Source organism: Ceratotherium simum, chromosome 35, assembly GCF_057802395.1.
Source record: "Ceratotherium simum simum isolate JZ-2026a chromosome 35, ASM5780239v1, whole genome shotgun sequence".
Lineage (NCBI taxonomy): Eukaryota > Metazoa > Chordata > Mammalia > Perissodactyla > Rhinocerotidae > Ceratotherium > Ceratotherium simum.
In genome coordinates, this window is record NC_141934.1 from 23,170,694 (window position 1) to 23,191,106 (window position 20,413).

Here is a 20,413-nt window from a genome sequence, read left to right on the forward strand (position 1 = left end):
TCTGAATTCAAAATAAATCAACCCACTTCCCTCTATTCTCTCACTCCATCTCCACCCCAGATGTATCTTAAAGGGTGAACTCCAGGACCCCCGAATTCCCTCAGTGCGCTTCCAGACGGCCAGGTCTGCAAACATCTGGCCCCAACGAGCAGCGTCCGGCGAAGGCCGCCACCCTCGGAACGCACAGCGGCGTTTTCTCCCCGGTCCCCAACTCCCGCGTGCAACTTTGCTACTCACGCTCCCGCCAGGGGGCCTATTTGCTCGGCCCGTTTGGCGGAAGGATCCCGCGCGCGGTCGCGGTTACGCTCAACCGTCTCCTCCCCCTCCCCGCGCCCTGGCCCCGCCCCCTCCCGCGTCCTGGCCCCGCCCCCTCCCGCGCGCCCTATGGCCCATAAAGAAGTCCCGGCCGGGCCGATGCACTCCCCCGCGCGCATCCGTGCGCCGCCCGAGGCTGGCTCAGGAGTCGGCGGCCATCTTGTTCTTCTCGTGGTTCCAGTGGGGAGAGAAGGAGGAAGCAGGGAGCGGGGCGGTTGGGGGGGGACCCGCCGCGGCTGCTGCCACCGCCGCCACCACCGCCTCTGTGCTCGTGGCGTGGGAAGGGAGGTGTGAGTCCCGGGCGCGAGCCGGCGGCGGCGCCGCTGCGGGAGGGTCTGCGGCGGGAAGGCGATGGCGGATATAGATAAGCTCAACATCGACAGCATCATCCAACGGCTGCTGGAAGGTGACGGCGGCGGCGGGCGGCCCGGGGCTCGCGGGGAGGGGAGTTGGGGGCCGGTGGGGCTTGCGGCGCCGAGGGGGGTGAGCCCGGCGAGTTGGGCTGCGGCCGGAGGGAGGCGGCGGGTCGCGCTCGGCCGGCCGGGGACCCTCGGACCCCGCTCATCCATTGCGCGGGTGCAGCCTCCCTGCTGGCCGGGAATTGGGCAACTCCGCTGCCCACCCGCTCGCTTCCGGGCCGTACCCCCTGCGCCCCGCGGCCCGGGCCGGTCCAGCCCCCGGACGGAGCGTCCCGCACTTTGTGCTCCTCGTCCTCTGCGAGAGCGGTCGGTGGGGGGGGGAGCTTCGTCCCCATCTCGCTCGGTTTTATTTTTTGTGGGGCTGGGGTCGGGGGGCCCACTTTGGTACTTGGTGACGAACGCTCCTGTCTCAAGGGGATGTTGGAACCCACCTGCCCCTGCCCTTCCAGATACTCTTTCCGAGTTGCCCCTGTCTTGAGATCTCCGCGCTCTTTTCTGAACGTGAAACCGGCGAAGATGACAGTTTCGTTCTCGTCTTTGCAACGTGCCAGGCTCTGTGTTAGCGCTTTGCGTTCATCGCATCGTTAAGACGATAATAATAGCGCTTCTAAAGCGCCGTGTGTCAGGCATTTTTTGAGCACTTTACACAGATTTCACTTAATTCTGTCTGCAACCTTGCGAGGTTATTTTTTCCTGTTTTTCAGAGGAAACTAAGACGCAGGTGAAGTCACTTGTCCAAGGTCACACAGTTAGTGACAGTCAGGGTTCAGATCCAGGCAGCCAGCAGCTAGAACTCCTTCATCTCACCCTGTGTGTGAAGGAAGGAGATCTCCAGTGGTTAGGCAGAGGTCAAGTTAGAGCTTTCGTTCTGGCTGACTTAAGACTCGTGCGGTGCCTCGTACTGATGCGGGGGACGGATGAAGTGCGGATTATGGAGAGGGGCGCTGAACCTAACTGCCCCCGGTTCCCGAGCCGCTCTGCTGATGCGAACGTCTTATTCGGAACTCGGGAAGAATTCAGATCCCTTTCTTGGTTTGGGCACTGGATAATGTAGATTTGACTGAATATTCACTGCCTTTTGCCTTTCTACTGTCCTAAATATTGTTGGAACAGAAATGCTGTGAGACGGAGTCGAGAGCGTGCACACTTGGACAGCTGTGTCCTTAGAATTTGCAGATCTTTTGAAATAAGTTATTAAAATGAAACTCCTGAAAATATCTTTTCTTTATCTGTACAGGTTTTTTTCCTTTTATATTTTCTTGAAAGAAAAGAAGAACCCACTCAATGTACCCCTGAAATGCTCTTGAAATGTTGCTGCCATTTGTGGGTGAAAACCTTGTCATTCGTTCAGGAGCTGGCATTATAAGAACCACACTTTTCACACTAGTTAATACAATTCTTTGATTTAGGTGAGGCAGAAGTGGGTCTGAAACTGATTAAAACTGTTTGCAATAAGAAAGGAACTTTTTATTAAATATTTTTATTTTAAACTTTTTAATTAGCTTCTGTGTCTCTGTGCAGGGATATGTATGGCTAGATTAGGGTAGGCTTTATTTCACTGAGAAAACAGGAAAAATTGGATTCTGCATGGATTAGAAACATTACAGTTTTAAGATTAGTTAAGTCTTGTTAAGTTTTGAGTTGCCCATAACTGTATTCATATAACAAATTTGGTTAATTTTAATCTTATTTTTTTCAATTGTGCTAAGAAATTTCCCTTGATAAACTTGGATCATATAAAAAATTAGATCTGTCATTGTTTCTTAATAGTTTCTCTCTATACGTGTTATGTTGCACTTGAAAAGCAGGTTTTTTTATATTTCATTTTTCATTGAAATTAATATAATAAAGCTGTGCATTTTCATGCCTTGGGAAAGGCTAGGTACACAATATACTTAAACACCTTTTTTTCTCATCAGTGTGAAATTGGCAGAGAAATGGTTGAAGATGATCCATTGAGGATGTGTATATATCCAAGTTAGAAGATGTTGATCATAAATTCATGATTTTTGTAATGCCCCAAAAACCTTTTTCCCTAAAAATTTTTATTAAGATTTAAGTATATCTGAAAATGGAGGGAATGTGAGTTTTGTGACCTTGTTAGACTTTTTTACATGTTCAAAATTGTCTCGTCTTAAAGTGGAGGACCGACCGTACAAGCTAGTTGAGAAGCAGCTCAGTAAGAGTACTAAAAAGCAACTCAAAAGTAAAGGCTTATTTAAGAAAGGTTTAGATTTTAGTCACTACAGCTTTGCGATTCTTTTCTGCTCTAAACTTTTAGTTTTTCCTCAACTAAAGGCGAGGCAACCCCTCCGCAACCCACCTTGGGAGCTTTTAACCAAGCTCTGCCTTGCTGAGGAGAAAACCCTAAGGTTGTTACTCCTTCATATAATTAATGTTCAGTTATTTCAGTAACTACACAGTAAAACTTGGGCGATTTAGAGAGAAAGTAAGCCAGCTGTTGATTTGGTCTGATATTCCTACACTGTTGGAGAAGAGTGAGATTTGGGTCAGTTTTACTTTGTAAGCGACCTTGTTCGGAGAGCACCGATGGCCGGCACTTTTCTTTCAAAGCAGGCGGTTGTAACTTACTTCACGTCCTGATTTGCAAGATGCCTCTTTGCTCTGAAGGTGGCCATTGTCAGACTGCAAGACCATGCCAGGCTCTGCATAATCCTTGACTTGCCGGCCCTCGAACGTGTTTACTGATTTAATCCTCTGATCTGTAAGAGTTCATCTGAAGATAGTGAGTGTTGAGATGTTCTGAAAGTCTAAAATTGTTCGGGTAGCCCATGTGCTTTTTAAAAGCTGAAGCTTTTTGGTGTAACGTGAAACACGTTTATTTTCTAATGTTAAAATGACAACAGTCTCTGGTCCTGAAGATAATAAGGGACAAACATAATGGCAAAGAAAAAAGTTCTTAAAATGCTGACCAAGGAAAACAAAAGTAATCTTTCCTAGTGAGATCTCTGCAATTGTTTTTTCTTTATACGCCTGATAATTTTAACAATTAGAGGCTTTTCTTGGGATCAGTTACCATAGGGCATTTTGTTCATAAAGACTAATATTAAAGTTGTGTGTTACTAATTCCTTAATTTAACAAGAAGTCTGTGGTGTGAGCCCCCTGCTCTTCCCTCCCCTCCCGCGTCAACTGTGTGCCGCATCCTTTCCTGTGATGTGAGACAGAAAAGCTCTTTTGGAGACAGATCTGCAGCTTGCACCAGTCCTAAACCACAGCAGGGAAAGGCTTGGTCTCCTTGTGCCGGCAGTCCCCCTGGCCCGTCAGGAGCAGGGGGCAGCAGTGAAATCGTTAGAACAGGATGGTTTGTGTCCTTCTGTTGTGCTTGAGAGAACGTTCGCCAAAGGTGCCGAGGCCAAGCTTTCCTCCTCCGCATTGGGAAATGGAGGCAGTGCCGGGCCATGCATTAGTAGTCTGTCCACGGTAGAGGGTGGTGAAACTGTTTTCTGTCTTTGAGACTGCGGCCCTGTAATGACCTGCAACCTGTTCTGCAAAATCATGTGCCAGTGCTGGTCAGTCCGCTTGTCTTGTTAGGGTTGCAGAACTTGAAGCAGGGAGCTGATTGATATTATGTGGACTTAGCCATTTCATTTCATTTACAGTCTACTGTTGGTAGACCTTAAAGATTGAGATGTGAAGGAGATAGTACTCTGATGTGAATTGCTCTGTGAATGAGGAACTCGGCAAGTCTTATTCAAGAGGAATAAGGCAAGATTCCATCTCTTTGGAGTTCACAGAATTCTGGGACAAATTTTTATGTTTTAGGATCAGACCTCTGTATCCAAAGCACATAAGAACAGATGATTTACCTAGGGGTCTTGATGACTTCCCTGAAGTCTCCAATTTCTCCACTCCTCTTGGGTTTACTGGCATCCCTTGTAAAGAGGGGAGTGGGTGTCACTGACTTTAAGGCTTACGAAAATGAAAACACCTCATAAAATGTAGGGGCAGATGTTGAGTCTGAGCAGTGGTATTTTTGGAAAGTTAAACATTTCTCAATAAATTGGCTTCACTCTAGGTGTAGAAAACTCAAGATTCTTTATTGAGGGCGGTAGACAGTGTTTTGCAGGTATATGCTGACTATCTGCCTTGAGAAAATTGGTATTGCCTTTAAATGCCCAAAGTAGAACTCCAGCAGACAGGACAGTGAGCGTGGGGGAGGGGTGTGGAAACAATTAAGACAGTCGGAAAGTGGAAGTCGTCCCACTGGTGACTTTGCAATGAAACCACATGATTCTGGACAACATTTTTGTGGCTTATGTTTTTTGTAGAAAAGAACTCAGTTGTTCGTGGGAAAGTTTTAATGTTCTGAATATTCACTGGTTTTTGTTTTGGTTTGAGAGCTTATTTTGCTAAATCTGTCAAATATTGTGAGGTTATTGATTCTGTCACTGAAATGAATATGACGTGGCATATTATTAAGATTACTACCTACTTTAATAGGATTATCTTAAAACAGCAAAATCCCCGTTGACTTATTTTTATACTGGTTGTGCCAATCGTAGGTTTTAAAACTTCTTTATGATTCAGCCAGGGCTTTTGTGTGTGCTGTTCCTCTAATGTGACCTGCTTCCAGTGGTTAAGGGCCTTTCATAATTAAGGGACAAGAAAAATACTTTTTTATTCCTCGTGAATAATCCCAAAGTCGTCTTAAATTTCCTTCCATAGTTTTCATCTCTGCTTTGCTTGTTGCCAGACTGTCAGAAAAGTTAGTGTTGCTTGTAAGAAAAAGCTGGCATTGCAAATAATTACCAATAACATTCTTTTATTATTTCAAGTTTTTATCAGTTTGTTTTCAATCAAATTGCAGGGAAATTTTTATCACGTGCTCCTGTTAGTGATTTACCAGATAAATCAGATAAGTTTGTACGGAACAGCCTTTGCTGGGAACAGACATAATGCATTTTTCTAAATCTACCTTTCTAGCCAGATAAAGAAAAGATAAAAAGATAAAAAGCTTTTGCTCAAAAGTCACTTGTTTAAGGTCTAAAGTGAGTACTTTAATGTATTGATCACTAACCTACATATGTTCACAGTGCCTACTGCCTTTATTTCCATGCAGTGCCTAACACCTGGATTATGAGAAACATTCCATCTAGAGAATGGAATTCTTATTCGTTGGAATATTTTGGATTTTACTGGCAATTGTTGAAATAATTTGATAGGTGCTGTTTGAACTACTACTTAGGAAGGTATCAAGAGGTGACAACCCTTGAATTTCCCACCTAGAGTCTCCTTTTTGTGTAGGTTTCTCCCATCGAGCACTGAGCACAGTTAGGGCTTTAAACCTCAGAGTATTCACTGATGTTTATTGAGCACAAACTATGCTGTTTGATGATAAAATAGAGATATTCAAGCCTTTGTCTTTTTAATGGTATTGAAGATGCTATCCTTAAGGTGAACTTTTAGTTTTAGAATCTTTATGGAGAGAGAGTCCTTCTAATTATCGCATTGGTAACAATCTGCAGTTACCTAGTTGGTCTTATTTTCTGTGTCCTCCACTAGAATGTAAGCTTCTCGAGAAAAAGGACAAGGTTCTCGTCTCGCCTGTTGCCAGGGTGTCCCCAGTGTCCAGCACAAGGTCTGGCATAGAGTCGGTGCCCGGCAACTGTTTTGTTGACTGTTTGAAGCGTGGACAATAAGTATTAATAGTCTCTCCAGATTGCATCATTTAGTTCTTATTTAATGCCTCCCATTTGTGAGGATACATTCTGATTTGATATCCCATCTCACATTTTTCTTGGGGAGCAATGACTGTATATTGGGGTTTCCATAGTTTGTCCTATAAAAACTCCTTTGGTTTGGAGGTTTAGTGAAGAACAAATTCTTAACTGAGAGGGTGATGTGGTGGAACCACCGCCGGACCTAGAGGCAGTTGGGGCCTGGTGTCCTCCTTATGAGCTCTTACAGCCTTGGACCAAATCGCCGACCCTCTCTAGAGAGGTGCCAGTGCCTGGCCTCCCAGGATTGCTGGGAGGATTACACAGCAACGTAAAGCGCCTTAGTGCAGTGCCCAGCACATGGGACGTGCTCCGTAAATGTTAGCTACAGCTAGTAAGTAATTCCATTTGGTGGACGTGGAAAATAGTGAAGTAGATTTTTATGCTCTTGGCTGATATGGGCTGGTTTTGTTTTTTTTGTTTTTTTGGTGAGGAAGATTAGCTCTGAGCTACCATCCACTGCCAATCTTCCTCTTTTTGCTGAGGAATATTGGCCCTGAGCTAACAGCTGTGCCCATCCTCCTCTATTTTTGTATGTGGGATGCTACCACAGCATGACTTGATGAGTGGTGCGTAGGTCCGAGCCCAGGATTCGAACCCGCGATCCCCCGGCAGCTGACACGGAGCCCTGGAACTTAACCGCTATGCCACCAGGCTGGCCCCTGATATGGCCATTTTTAAGAAATATCTACAGTGTTCACTAGGACTGCCAAAACCCATTTTGAAATCTTTGCCTTCTGTTAGACAAATTATCTTCAACCTGAAATTTAAGAGTAATCCTAAATTTTCACAGCTAGAAAAATACTCTAGTAAAGTCTGATAGGAAGATGACACTATTGCTTTGCAATTTTAAAGCAGAGAAACAGTTTTTTGATGATCAAAGGTATATGATCTGGAATGCACGTTTTATTCTAATGCCACAAGTCAGCAGTACTTAGAGATTTATCCAGACTTCAGTCATGCAACGGATTTTGAGCACCTGCCATGTACTGGCCACGGGCGTGTCCACTGCAGAGCACGTGGTGTGGCCCTGGGGTTTACATGCTCCCAGGGGTTCCAGGTGAATAGGTAGGCTCGGAACCTGCAGTTATAATACAAAGTACGGAGCGTGCTGAGTGGCGACCGGGTGTTGTGAGAGTGTTTCAGAGAGCGGAAAGCCGGCTCGTGGGGGCAGAGGAGACGGGTAGGAGGGGCTTTCCAGGTGAGGTCATGTCTGCGCAGGATTGAAGGATGAGCAGGTGTTTGCCAGTTGGTAGAAGGTGTTTGCGAGGAGTTTCTATTTTTATAATTTTATTCCTTGAGCTAATCGTAGGGAATTTAAGAAGCTTTGGGACCATGTTGTTGTTTTTAATGAGCACTGTTCTTCAAATATAAAATAAATCTTGATTTGTTCTGGAAAAACTCACTCCACGTTAAGAATAATTTTTAAATTGTTAGTAGTAGTGCTTTTTACTGATCTCTGTACACTACCAAGAGGACAACAGACAAATAGAATAAGAGAACTAAAACTACTATCATCTGTGTCTAAAGTTGGTAGTGGGAAGCCTCAAACCCAGTAAGATTTAGATTAGCAACATTGATTCAATCTGATGGCGTTGATTTAATTTGATAGCATTCATATAAAAAGTATAGCCTTCATTCCAAACAGGTGTAAGTCAGTTATTGCATACTCGCCTGAAAGACTCAGAGGGAGCTGTTCATTCATAAGTGTGGGGCTTTGCTGAAAAAGATTCAAGTTGAAACCAGAAGCTTCTAGGAGGTTCCCTCTTAGCCAAAAATAGTTTCCTGCTGGGCAGTCTGCCCAAGCTCTGGCTGACTTGTGGTAAAATCACTAATGGTTGGGATTTTCTGGCCAGTGAAGCAGGGATCCCACCATCTTTCCACCAGGAGTGTTTCGTGAGTTCTCTACTATGTGTGTATCTAGAGAGAAAAAAATCACTGTGGTTCTTCTGGAAAAATCATTTTTCCAGGTGATTTCCATGTTGCTCAGCTGCTGTTGTATTATATATGCATCCATTTCATATCTTCCCTGAAAGATGATCATTACTTTGCTTTCCTTTTAAATGCTTCTCTTTTCATAATATTTTGATCAGAAGGAGACTGGCAATCATTTAGTTCAGTTACATATTTTGGGGTCCAAAGTAGGGATTGCCCAAGGCTGTAGGACCAGTACAGACTGGTTCTGTCCTGGTTCACTGGGACTCGTGGCTCCTCGTCCAGCGCTCTCTTAACATTGTCTCTTCGCTGCGTGCTTCAGGAGCTGACCCTTTCCCCTGGTCCTCCTTTCTTGTTTATTATCTTTCATTGAAAAAAATAATACCCTTCTACACCGTGTTCCATTTCTGCTCAAAACTTATTTCTTCAGAGAACTCAGGGTTTCAGTGGCCATTTAGTCTGAAGGATGGCTTTGCCTAGAACAATATTTCTCAAACTTGGAAACAGCCCTTTTTAGTGGGAAAAAAATCTCAACAGACATCAGGTTTTTATATTTGTCATTTTTATTATTCTGTAATGTTATTTAAATATTTACAGAACAAAGCGAGATACAAACCAATTAGACTTATTGCTTTTATGCGGCTGTTTAGCCAAATGATTTTATAATTTGAATACAAACAAAGCCTCCAAAACTGATAACATTTAAATTAGCAACATTGATTTAATCTGATGGATTTTGTGGTTTTGCCAAAACTAAATCACTTTATATTGGGTTTAATGGTGGAAAGGTGTACCCTTACATTCTGTTTTTAGTCGGTCCTGTGTTTTTGCTTCAGTTTTAATTCAGAGAATACCTACTTTCATAAATCTTTTGTACAAAACAAGTATTAAGACTTTGATTGCAAGTTGAGGATTATCAGTCCCCATATTTAACCAGACTGCCAGCAAGCAGGCCACTTCATAACTGTAAAATTAAGGTAAATTTAGCAATTCAGTGCTATTTAATCTATGTTTAATGACTCGCTAATCTGTTACAACTGGAATCTAAACAGAGACTTTCATTTCCTTCTCCCTACCTGCTGCTGAGTGAACTGGTCCAGGGCCGGGGCTGTTGTGTGCTCCGCTCTGACGGCTGGCGGAACTTGGTGCTCTGATGCAGGTACTTGTGGGTTTAGGACGCCTGGTTCTCTGCCAGGGTTTCTTGCTCCCTTTTCTTTTCTCGCTTTTTATCGGTAGGCAATCTTTCTTACAGCACATGCTGACATCCTTTTCCCTGTACAGGTATGATTGTATTAAAAATGCAGCGTCAGAAATTGCCCAGCAAAATATGTACAATGAGCCTACAGTGTGTCCTAATGAAATGAAAACAACACTTACATTTTGTCAGAGATAAATCTGGGAGCCTTGAGGGAGATACCCGTGGTCCTCTGAAAAACACTGGTGGGGGGAGCGTTTCTCATCTCACATTTTGAAACAAGGATTCTTAGAACCAACTCAGTAACGTGACAATCTCTAAAACCTCTTGCCATACAAATATTCATTTCTAAGGATGGAGAAAAGAAGAGAAGATGGGAGGCAGAAAGAGCTGGCCTGCTGCAGGTGAACAAGGCCAGTTGTGTGGCCTGGATGCAGAACTGAGGCCTCCAGCTGTCCTGCGGGGAGTCTGGTTTCAGCAAGCAGGAAAAGGAAGAACTTTCTAACAGTTAATATTCAGACACAGAGAGGATGACCTCTTTGTTCGGGATACTGTGAAGAAGTCTTAACTCGGTATAGAACATGCAACTAAATAATCTCTGAAATCCTGTCTAAGATTGTAAGATTCCAATTAGGCATTAAAAACATGTTCTTTCTAAGTGTCCTGAGAATAAAGCCAGCCAGAAAACTAGTTAAATTATGTTTTTGCCTCCTCTTTATCTAAAACTTGTATCTTTTCACATATTTTTAATTTTTATGTTAAGTTGTATTTTGACTTCATTTGACTAATTGAGGTTTTTCTCCCCTGCAGTGAGAGGGTCCAAGCCTGGTAAGAATGTCCAGCTACAGGAGAATGAAATCAGAGGGCTGTGCTTAAAGTCTCGAGAGATCTTTCTCAGTCAGCCTATCCTACTAGAGCTTGAAGCGCCACTCAAAATATGTGGTAAGTTCTGGCACACTGACAGATCTTTGGTTACGTGATTGATTAACTGAGGCAAGGTTATATAGATGACCTTGTATTAGCCAGCAGAATCATTTCCTATTTATGAATAACCTGGAACTACTTTAAGTTAAATAATTGTAGCTTTGGAATAAATTCCTCTGGTAGACTTAGTTTACTTAGATGTGCTTCATATTTTCTAAAAATTATTTCACTAAAGGAATACAAACATTTCAGAAGAAATGAAATCGAATGGAAAGCTAAGAAAAGGTCTGAACTATGTGAATATATAGGAATTATGTTTAAGCTTAAAGCAACACTGGTTAGCCTAAAAATAGACCTTCCTTGATGCTGTTTTATAGTTCTACTGTTTCTCCATGATAGATGCAGATAGTCTATATAAAAACTAGACTGTATCTACCTGAGTACTGTCATGCTGTATTCTTCTAGCGCGTTTGACTACATTGATACAGCTTGTGTGCCTGTTTTAAAGTAAAATGCCTTTTGGCCTTATCTAGCAGGGAGAGACTGAAAGCAGAATGCACTGGTGGGTGTGGTGTGTGTACCTTTCTTCACACAGGGCTGGGCTCACTAGAAGTGCAGCTCTGCTGACACAGTCCCTGGAGACTGAGCTGTCAGGGGTCTGATGCTGATCAGCGACCTGAAAGGAAAACCATGTTACTTGGCAAGAAGACCTGCCCAGGCATTAATAATCCTTTCCACAAAAGAAATTCTTAATTAGTTGAATTTTGTGTGAGATTCTGGACAAACACATACACTTAAAAGTTTTATTAAGCTCAGTTGAACTAAATATGATACAAGATTGAAAATTAGTGCTAGCTGTCAGATTTAACTCTCATTATTAGAGGTCAGTGCCATTGTGCAATGAATGTTTAAAGAATGTCTTTCCAAAGCTTCGTTAGTGAATTGAACTAAAAGTGTGAAGACGCTATGTAACAGAATTCTTGCTTCTAGGTGATATCCATGGGCAATACTATGATTTGCTTCGACTCTTTGAGTATGGTGGTTTCCCGCCAGAAAGCAACTACCTGTTTCTTGGGGACTATGTGGACAGGGGGAAGCAGTCGCTGGAGACTATCTGCCTCTTATTGGCTTACAAAATCAAATATCCCGAGAACTTTTTTCTTCTCAGAGGAAACCACGAATGTGCCAGCATCAATAGAATTTATGGATTTTATGATGAATGTAAGTACTTTCTATGTCTAAGGAAGAGTTACTTAAATTGAGATACTTGGTCATAAACTGAACTATCATGTACTTCTCTTACTAGGTTTTGTGAGAGTTTAGATGTGGTGTTATAATCCCGTGTTTTCTGTTTCATTAACTGTTTATTTTAGTGTTTTCTTTCTTGGGGTAGAAAAATTACACTGCCACTGCAGTATAATCATGCCCTGGATGCTTTTATGACATGGTGAGTAGATTAGGCAGTACTGATAGCTGTGGTGGTTTCTGTAAGATAACTCTTGTGAATATTCACCGATAAGTTAACTCTTAGTACAATCTGAGAACCTGTCCAAATAGGTAGTTTGTTTTTAACAACTTTATTGACATATAATTTCAGTCCATAAAATTCATCTATTTTAAGTGTACAATTCACTGATTTTTAGTAAATTTAAAGCGTTGTGCCACCATTACCACAGGCCCAGGCAAGCACTAATCTGCTCTCTTGTCTCTGTAGATTTGCCTTTTCTAGATATTTCATATAAATGGAATCTTGCAATATACAAATAATTACTTTTTGAAATTTATAATGGAGTTTTTTCCTTCTGGCACATCTGCACCCAGGAAAAAGCAGTTACTATCCTAAAATGTGTTGAAAAGAGGACGCAGATTTGTTAAAAAATTTTTTTATTTGTATACTATTTTACACATTTTATGACCCATTTTGTATTATTTAGTTGAGGGTCCACTTTGAGGTGATAATTAACGAAAACAAGATTCTTAAGGCTTTGAAAATAATCAATTTTGGTAGAGATTTTTGTTATTGCTGTTTACATAACTATAAAATGTAAAACAAAAAGTTTTGAATCCTTACCTCCACGTTTCTTTTGTGCTCATCATTTCTGCTAGGAGAGGGCTGATGCTGAGAGGAGAGGGGTGGTTAAGGAATTTGAGTTACTAGCACTTGCCATTACAGTCGTAACAAGACCAGCAAAGCATTGTCACTGTGGCGTCCTCTAGACTATATGTCGTCATAACCTATAGTCTCTCAGGGTTGGGTGTTTTTCCATCTCATTTTCTCATAGACGTGTTCAGCAAGCTCATTTGTTAGAAGTGCACTGCTGGAGAGGTTACATTCATAGACTTAGCCCTCCTGCTCTCATCCCACCCTCTCCCACAACTGGATGTTTGCTTGGTTGATGGCCTTGAGACCCAGCTGATGAGGTGAGGTGGGAGGGAGCACCGAGGAGAGAGGTCATCTGGGTTCTGAACTGACTGGGACAATTGAATCTGTGGCAAGGAAGATATTTGCTATTGACAGTGAGTCTTATCCGAGAAGTACTGGTAAGGCAGTTACTGCTGGTTAGGTAGTGAAACGAGAGGCAGGGGGTCTTATAACATTGCGTTTTGGATGTTTGTTACGCGTGCTGCTTTTTAGAACAGGGTAAGAAAGGGTTCCTTTTACACGCTCTTAGCCCAGCCGATGCTTTGATGTTTTCGTTGATGAAGTTCAAATCCAGGTGATCTCTTTGTTGTGACGTATGTCCTAGCATGAGGATGTTAGCTACATCATTTTCAGTGTCCCTTTAATGCAGAGGCCTTTAAAAATGATTTAGAAGGTCAGCATTGGTTGGTATCAGTTTTGACTCTTGTTTGGTCACCAGGACTTGTTTATTGACCTTGTACTCAAGCTTCCCCCTCTCCTATCAGGCAGGTATGATTTGCCACCCAGTCTACTTGTGGGCATAAAAGTGTCCTTGACATAGGTAGCTTCCAGTTGATGGTTTGCAGACTTTTTTTAAAAAAACATTGATAATTTTATTATAATGAAAAATTTTATTCAAATGTAGATTTCCATGAAACAATTTAAAAACCACTGCTTTACGTGATAGACGCATTTCCCCAAGTATAAGCACCCTGTACACTATCATTTCTTTTCTTTCTTTCTTTCTTTTTTCCCATCTTTATGACTGCAGTCCTGGAAATGCCGAGATATCTGTTGTTGGATAAGATGTGAATGTGCGTTACCCTTTTCTGATACCAGAGCTGTCTGATCTGTAGTAATAGGAAACTGCATTAGGGGTTCTGGCTCAGAATCCCAGAATTTGGCAGCTTGAAGAGACCTTGGCAATTATCCAAGCTAAACCTTTCTGGAGCCTAATGTTCCCAGGTGGTCTGAAGTGGCCTTAGGGAGGAAATGTGGAGAGAAGAGAAAGCAGGGGCCCAGGACTTAGTTAAAATGCTCAGAGACAACAGGAGGAAGAATCCTAATTTTTGAGGAGGAGCCAACAAAGATAGCAGAGGAATCTGCAGGAGAAGCTGGAGTGTGTTGTGTGATCAAAGAATCAAGGAGCGAAGCAGACTTCGAGAAGGAAGCAGATTTGTTGGCACTGGCAAATGCAGCATATGGGCAAAGGGAAAATCCAGTGGAGCCATTGGATGGTCATTCAGAGACAGGCTTCAGTAGAAAAATGGAGAGAAAACCAAATCACTTTTATAAATGGGGGTTAAGAGTCCAGCCCAGGCCTGTTCTTGTATTATTATTGTCGTTATTGGAAATTGGAGATGGTGATTGTACACAAGTTCCCCTTCAGCCTTTTGTGGAAAGGAATTTTGTTAAGCTTCCAGAACCTTCCAGTGAAGGAAGATAGGGGACAGAGGGAATGAGTGGCCTTCAAAGAAATACAAAACTGAGTGAACTGTCGTGAAAGTTATACCCAGTCATGGAGAAACATAAACTATTAGGAGAAAAGACAAAGTTCTCCTCTGCAAAGGGAGAAGTCAGATGTGTGTTGAATTTACAGTACATTTCAAGCCCTGTGCTAAACGCCCTACCTGACTTGAGTTGTCGAGTGGAAGGTGTAGTTCAGGAGGCTGCTTGCTTCAGTCTCTGGCTCTCAAGGAAGAGGTAGAGCTTTAGACCTTTGTATGTCCCCAGGGTAAGAAAGGAGAAGAGGCTAAGCGCAAACCGTTGGTTTAGGAATAAAGATTGCTTTGACCTTTGGTCTTTCTAATATGGAGGGTACAGGAGACAAAGGCATCCCAAGAGTTGGGCCATCCTCAACCAGTTCAGACAGATTAGTGCTTCTCAAGTTTGTGAGTAAGTTTTTAACTCAGAACATAATTTTCCTGTGGAAACAGTGCCTTAGAGACATGCTTCTGTCCGTATCACACTCTGACTCCAGACTGTGTGGAACACATGGGCTGGTCAGGGGAGCATAACCACTCTCCAGCATCGTTCCTATGGGGAGCATTCTCAGCGTTTGTGCACTGTTAGGAACAGATATCCCGGAGTGCCTGCAGTAAGCAGTCTGTATTTCCCTAGTTGTCGTGCCTCCTGCTAGAGTATTTAGGAGCTGGGAATCATTTGGTACCAGTAGGTTATTGAGGGTGGTGGGAGATGGGATGGGTGTTAACTCTTAGAGGCTTCCTCAGAAGGAAGATGGTAATGGCACATGTGTAAGTTGTTCATAATTGCCTTCAGAAGCAGGAACTACCCTGTGGGTTGAGATTGGACAAAACAGACTAGATTTCAGAGTTGGTGCTACCAAGTAATTGTTGGGGTTTTATGGTAATCGTTAATCATTATATCTGGAATTCTGATTTCAGACTTCTGTGGAATTTTTAAATATTTCGTGTGAAATATGTAAATTGTTGCTTATAGATCAGACATCTCCAAGTATTATATATATCTAATTCTCCTAAACCCCCTCCAGGGGATTTTTTAATAAAGCATAGTTCTTGTTTACTTAAAAGGTAATCAGAACCTTGCTTTGGGGGAAATTGTCCTGAGAGAATGAACCTACAGAACACCAGTCTCTTTAACCATCCTAAAATTTTCACAGGTAAAAGAAGATATAACATTAAACTATGGAAAACTTTCACAGACTGCTTTAACTGTTTACCGATAGCAGCCATCGTGGATGAGAAAATATTCTGCTGTCATGGAGGTATGGGGGCCGATTTTAGTTCCAAATAGATTTTGATCTCTTGTAAAGGGTACACTCTGACATTTATGGGTTATCATTGAGATGACTTCCTCTGTCAGGTAGCTCTCCTTTACTAGTGTGTTACATCATGGATCCACTCTGGCACATCCAGAATCATTTGGATAGAAGTGTGACATAAGCAATTGATTTGCTACGGGGAATTAGCCTCTGTAATAGTTTGATTTGAAAATAGAGCAGGAAGTATTTTTAAATATAAAATGAACAGCAATTAATATACTGTACCATAGATCCTCCAGAATACTGAAAACGTGAATAGACTTGCCCTTGTTTCTCCTGGTCCATTTTTGATCCTCTCCTTTCAGAAGTTGTTCTGACTTGGATTTTAAGTTATTTTGCTTTGCTCAGTGGTTGTGCTTTGTATGATGTAATTAAAATAGTAATTGCAAAGATGATTTATTTTTATCTGTGGTCAAAAATTAGACAGTCATGAAAGAGCCAGCACACTGTGTTTTCGTAAAGCTGTTATCCCAGCCCTCCTGTACTCCAGCTGGTGTTGGTAGAGCTGGGCATGTGATTTTAAACTTAGGTGAGAGTCAGCTACACCTGAGCTGGCCTGATGGATTGGCCTGTCCTTGGATAGCACAAGTTTCCTACGAAGCTACGTCACACCTGAGTGTCTGCGTCCTCTATGCCCAGTCATTACAAATGGTCAGTAATAAAACGTAAAATGTATATTGTTCATTATTCTCATCAACTGAGGAGGCACTCAGAGGAGTAGGTTTTAAGTCACTGGATTTTAATTTTGATAGGGCTCTGTATGTTGGGGTAACTGTTCCATATACTGTGCCCTGCAAATTAGTGCACGCAATAAATTCCAGGGCTTATTCAGTTGAGTTTTGGTTTTTTGTTTTTTTTTTTTAACCGAAGCTAAATAAGAAAACATAGCCATAGATATAATTTAAGCCTTCGTGTTAGTCATTGAGTCTCTATAGACAAAGGGAACTGTTAAGGTGCTAACATCCGTTTTAAAGTTCTGTTTTCTCCTTTTTTTTCCTCGTTTAATAGGTTTATCACCAGATCTTCAATCTATGGAGCAGATTCGGCGAATTATGCGACCAACTGATGTACCAGATCAAGGTCTTCTTTGTGATCTTTTGTGGTCTGACCCCGATAAAGATGTCTTAGGCTGGGGTGAAAATGACAGAGGAGTGTCCTTCACATTTGGTGCAGAAGTGGTTGCAAAATTTCTCCATAAGCATGATTTGGATCTTATATGTAGAGCCCATCAGGTATTGATTTTGAATTTTACATGTACACTTAAGAGCATGTGTGTGAGCACAGATTCTCCTTGTTGATTTTGGTGGGTAGGTATTGCTTATTTATACAAAATGTCTCTGGAAGTGACCTACAGGATATCAGGCTCAACGGGAAACTGAAGAGTGGTTTTACTCATCTAAAATTTGCACCTGCTTATACTGAAAACATTTTCTCTCCAAGGTGGTTGAAGATGGATATGAATTTTTTGCAAAGAGGCAGTTGGTCACTCTGTTTTCTGCACCCAATTATTGTGGCGAGTTTGACAATGCAGGTGCCATGATGAGTGTGGACGAAACACTAATGTGTTCTTTTCAGGTAGGGGATGTTTTCAACATTGTTTCCTTTTATTATGTCTGAATTTTACTGGTTAAAAAAAATTAATTACTACTTTCTGTCTACTGTCGATTTATGTTGAGTAGGCTGAATTTTTCTTTTCCCGTAACAAGTATTTGTCTTAGTTCAGTAATGAGTGGACCCCTTTTAAAGGAAAAAGGTTATCATAGAACCTTTCCCCAGTGGTTAATTTAACTGTTTTTGCATTATTTAAATAGATAAAAACAATACATTAGCTCCTTATGCTTATGGCCTCTCTACTGTGAATCTAAAACTACAATGTCACTGAAAGGTTCAGCTAAAATTAAATCACCGCTTGCGTGTGAGAATAGTACTACCTGCTGTGTGCCAGATGTGCTGCGTGATTACTCAGTTCTCCCACTGCTTGTCTCTAGTCTAATTTCTACAGAACCTCTGTTGATTCACCGTGACGCCATTTGGCCTTCACTTGGCACAAAAGCGTCATTTACACATCAAGTCTGCCTCAGTCTTTTTTCATTCACTTATTGTGATTAAACTTGTACAACTTCATGCTAGCCCAGTCATAAACATAAAGCCACTGAGGTCACCTGGCAGTCTTCAGATAAATGAATTAAAACTTTTTTTTTTTTTTAACCAATTATCAGGGAGAACTTGCAGCTCCCAGAGATTGTGAAAGGATCCCCTAGGGGTTTGAGAAACACTGCTCTAAAGAACTTACCCTGTTGTGTCAGAACGAATAGTCTAAAGACACTATAAGGTGTGACTTCTGAAAAACTGTCATTTTATCCAGGGGCAAAATAATTCTTCCAGCCATTCATCATAGCATTTATTACCGAAACCTTGATGTGTCAGCTTGGTTTGTGTTAATATGCTAGTGGGGCTTTCAGAGTTGTTGGCGCAGTTTTAAACTGTCAAAAACCTCTGAACAAAATATTTGAGTGAGGTTTAAGAAATCTTAAGGTTAGTAAGGGTTGGGTATGTTTCCTAAAGTGCACTATCTTTTGAATCTTCGCAGATTTTAAAGCCTGCAGAGAAAAAGAAGCCGAATGCCACCAGACCCGTAACACCTCCAAGGGGTATGATCACAAAGCAAGCAAAGAAATAGATGTCGTTTTGACACTGCCTGGTTGGGACTTGTAACATATAGTGTATAACCTTCATTTTTAAACTGTAATGTGTATTGGTCAGCCTGCTCAAATAGTGTGTTTCTGGGGCCCTCCTTCCATTTTTGACTTAATGAATGGCATTTGCTGGTTATAACAGCAAGTGAAAGACTCTCCACTCCCAAGAAAAAATGTTTTGTTTTGTTTTTTAATTCTCTCTTCCTTTTGCAAACAACCTGTAATGATGGTGTTTAAGCTGTACACCCTAGGACAGTTTATCCTGTCTAAGGGGTAAGTGTACAATTGATCTTTTTTTAATTCAGTTCAACCCGTGAATAATGTAAATGCTCATTTTCTTTAGGATGTAAAGAGAGCCCTAGGGTGCTCAATCTGTACATGTTATTGTCATAAAATGCATACTGTTGATACAGACCACTGTGAACATATTTTTTTTATTTTTAAATTTTGTTTCAAAGGGATTGCTTTTTTTCTCTCATTGTCTTGTCCTGTACAAACTAGTTTTTATAGCTCTCAACATTAGGAGTAACTTCCAACTTTGCCAGCATCACTGGGATGATGTATATTTAATTAAAGCACACTTTCCCCTACTGTATACTAAAAATGACGATTAAAGCCATTATTTTAAATGTTTGTGACTCTTTTCCTAAAGCCAAAGTTTCTGTTGAAATATGTGTTGACACACCCCTAAGTAGAAGGTGGTATGGGTATGCAGGCCACCTTTCTGGGGATTCAAAAACAAGATTTTGATTTTGAATAGTGATTAGTAACATAGTGCTGTTTAAGCTATTAATGATTAAAGTTAATAACATTTTGTACAATTTCCATATAGTCTATTCATTAAGTAATCTTTTTACAGTTACATCAGGCCTGAACGCGACCATTCAGAAAGCTTCAAATTATAGAAACAATACTGTTCTATACGAGTGACCGATTATGCTTTCTTTGGCCTACATTCTTTATTCTGCGGTGAAGTTGAGGCTTATAAGTCAAAACAAAGGAACTAACTTACTATCCACCAGTTTATACAGAACTCACAGTATCTATGACTTTTTTAAACTAAGATCTGTTAAAAAGAAATCTGTTTTCAACAGATGACCGTGTACAATACCATGTGGTGAAAATGAATTCAGACTTATTAAATGACGAACTTGTTAAATCCTCTCAGTGTCTATTTATCAGCACAATACACACAGGAGAACTGTTGATGGCATATTGAATAGATTTTAATGAATAAATTGCTCTGGAAACCACACAATTGCAATTTGGATTTGTCTTCCTTCAAATAATCTATTTTCCAAAGATGAATTATAATGTGGATGCTGGTATTCCTTGAGTTCTCACCTGGATAGAACTAAGTTTCTGAGGCAGAGTGATGAGGCTGGACTGTCCTCCCTTGCTGTGTGGGGAGGTGTGGGACCTGGTGGGCTGTGACGTCATCGGTATCCATAGTTTTCTTTTGTCTGAGTTCAGTTGAACTCAGGTAAAATTCAAGCGTGACTTTCTTTATTCTTCTGACTCAACCACCAGTGTCTCCCTTCACAGTTGTTTGCTCTCTTCTCCCTTCCCTAATTCGTGTGGAACACAGTGCTGTGTCTTACTACATTTGTCACGAGTGTGTCAAAAGCATATTAATTTCTCAAAGCACATTAAAAGTGGGTGAAGAGCATGTCATTTGAAAAGCACCTTGTGGGTCAGCCCCACAAGGGCCGTTGGGTGCGCGTGCTCCGCTGCTGGTAGCCCAGGTTCGGATCCCGGGCGCGCACCGACGCACTGCTTCTCCGGCCATGCTGAGGCCACATCCCACATACAGCAACTAGAAGGATGTGCAGCTATGACATACAACTGTCTACTGGGGCTTTGTGGGGGGGAATAAATAAATAAATAAAATCTTTAAAAAAAAAAACACTGTTCTGTCAAAAACTGGTTTCCTGTGGAGGGTTGGGAGAGGCCTCCCAGTGAGAAGCCATTAGACCGACAGCGGCC

The 20,413-nt window shown here is 41.7% G+C and overlaps 1 protein-coding gene across 1 annotated transcript; it reads left to right on the forward strand.

Annotated features, from left to right (window-relative positions):
- Nucleotides 1-519: 519 nt before the first annotated feature.
- Nucleotides 520-19,685, forward strand: PPP1CC (protein phosphatase 1 catalytic subunit gamma). Its single transcript, XM_004429977.2, has 8 exons — nucleotides 520-721; nucleotides 10,414-10,545; nucleotides 11,518-11,748; nucleotides 15,570-15,674; nucleotides 16,740-16,963; nucleotides 17,172-17,306; nucleotides 18,322-18,382; nucleotides 19,287-19,685. The coding sequence occupies exons 1-8, from the start codon at nucleotides 667-669 to the stop codon at nucleotides 19,355-19,357; spliced, it is 1,014 nt and encodes a 337-aa protein (XP_004430034.1). The 5' UTR covers nucleotides 520-666; the 3' UTR covers nucleotides 19,358-19,685.
- The last annotated feature ends 728 nt before the right edge of the window (nucleotides 19,686-20,413 follow it).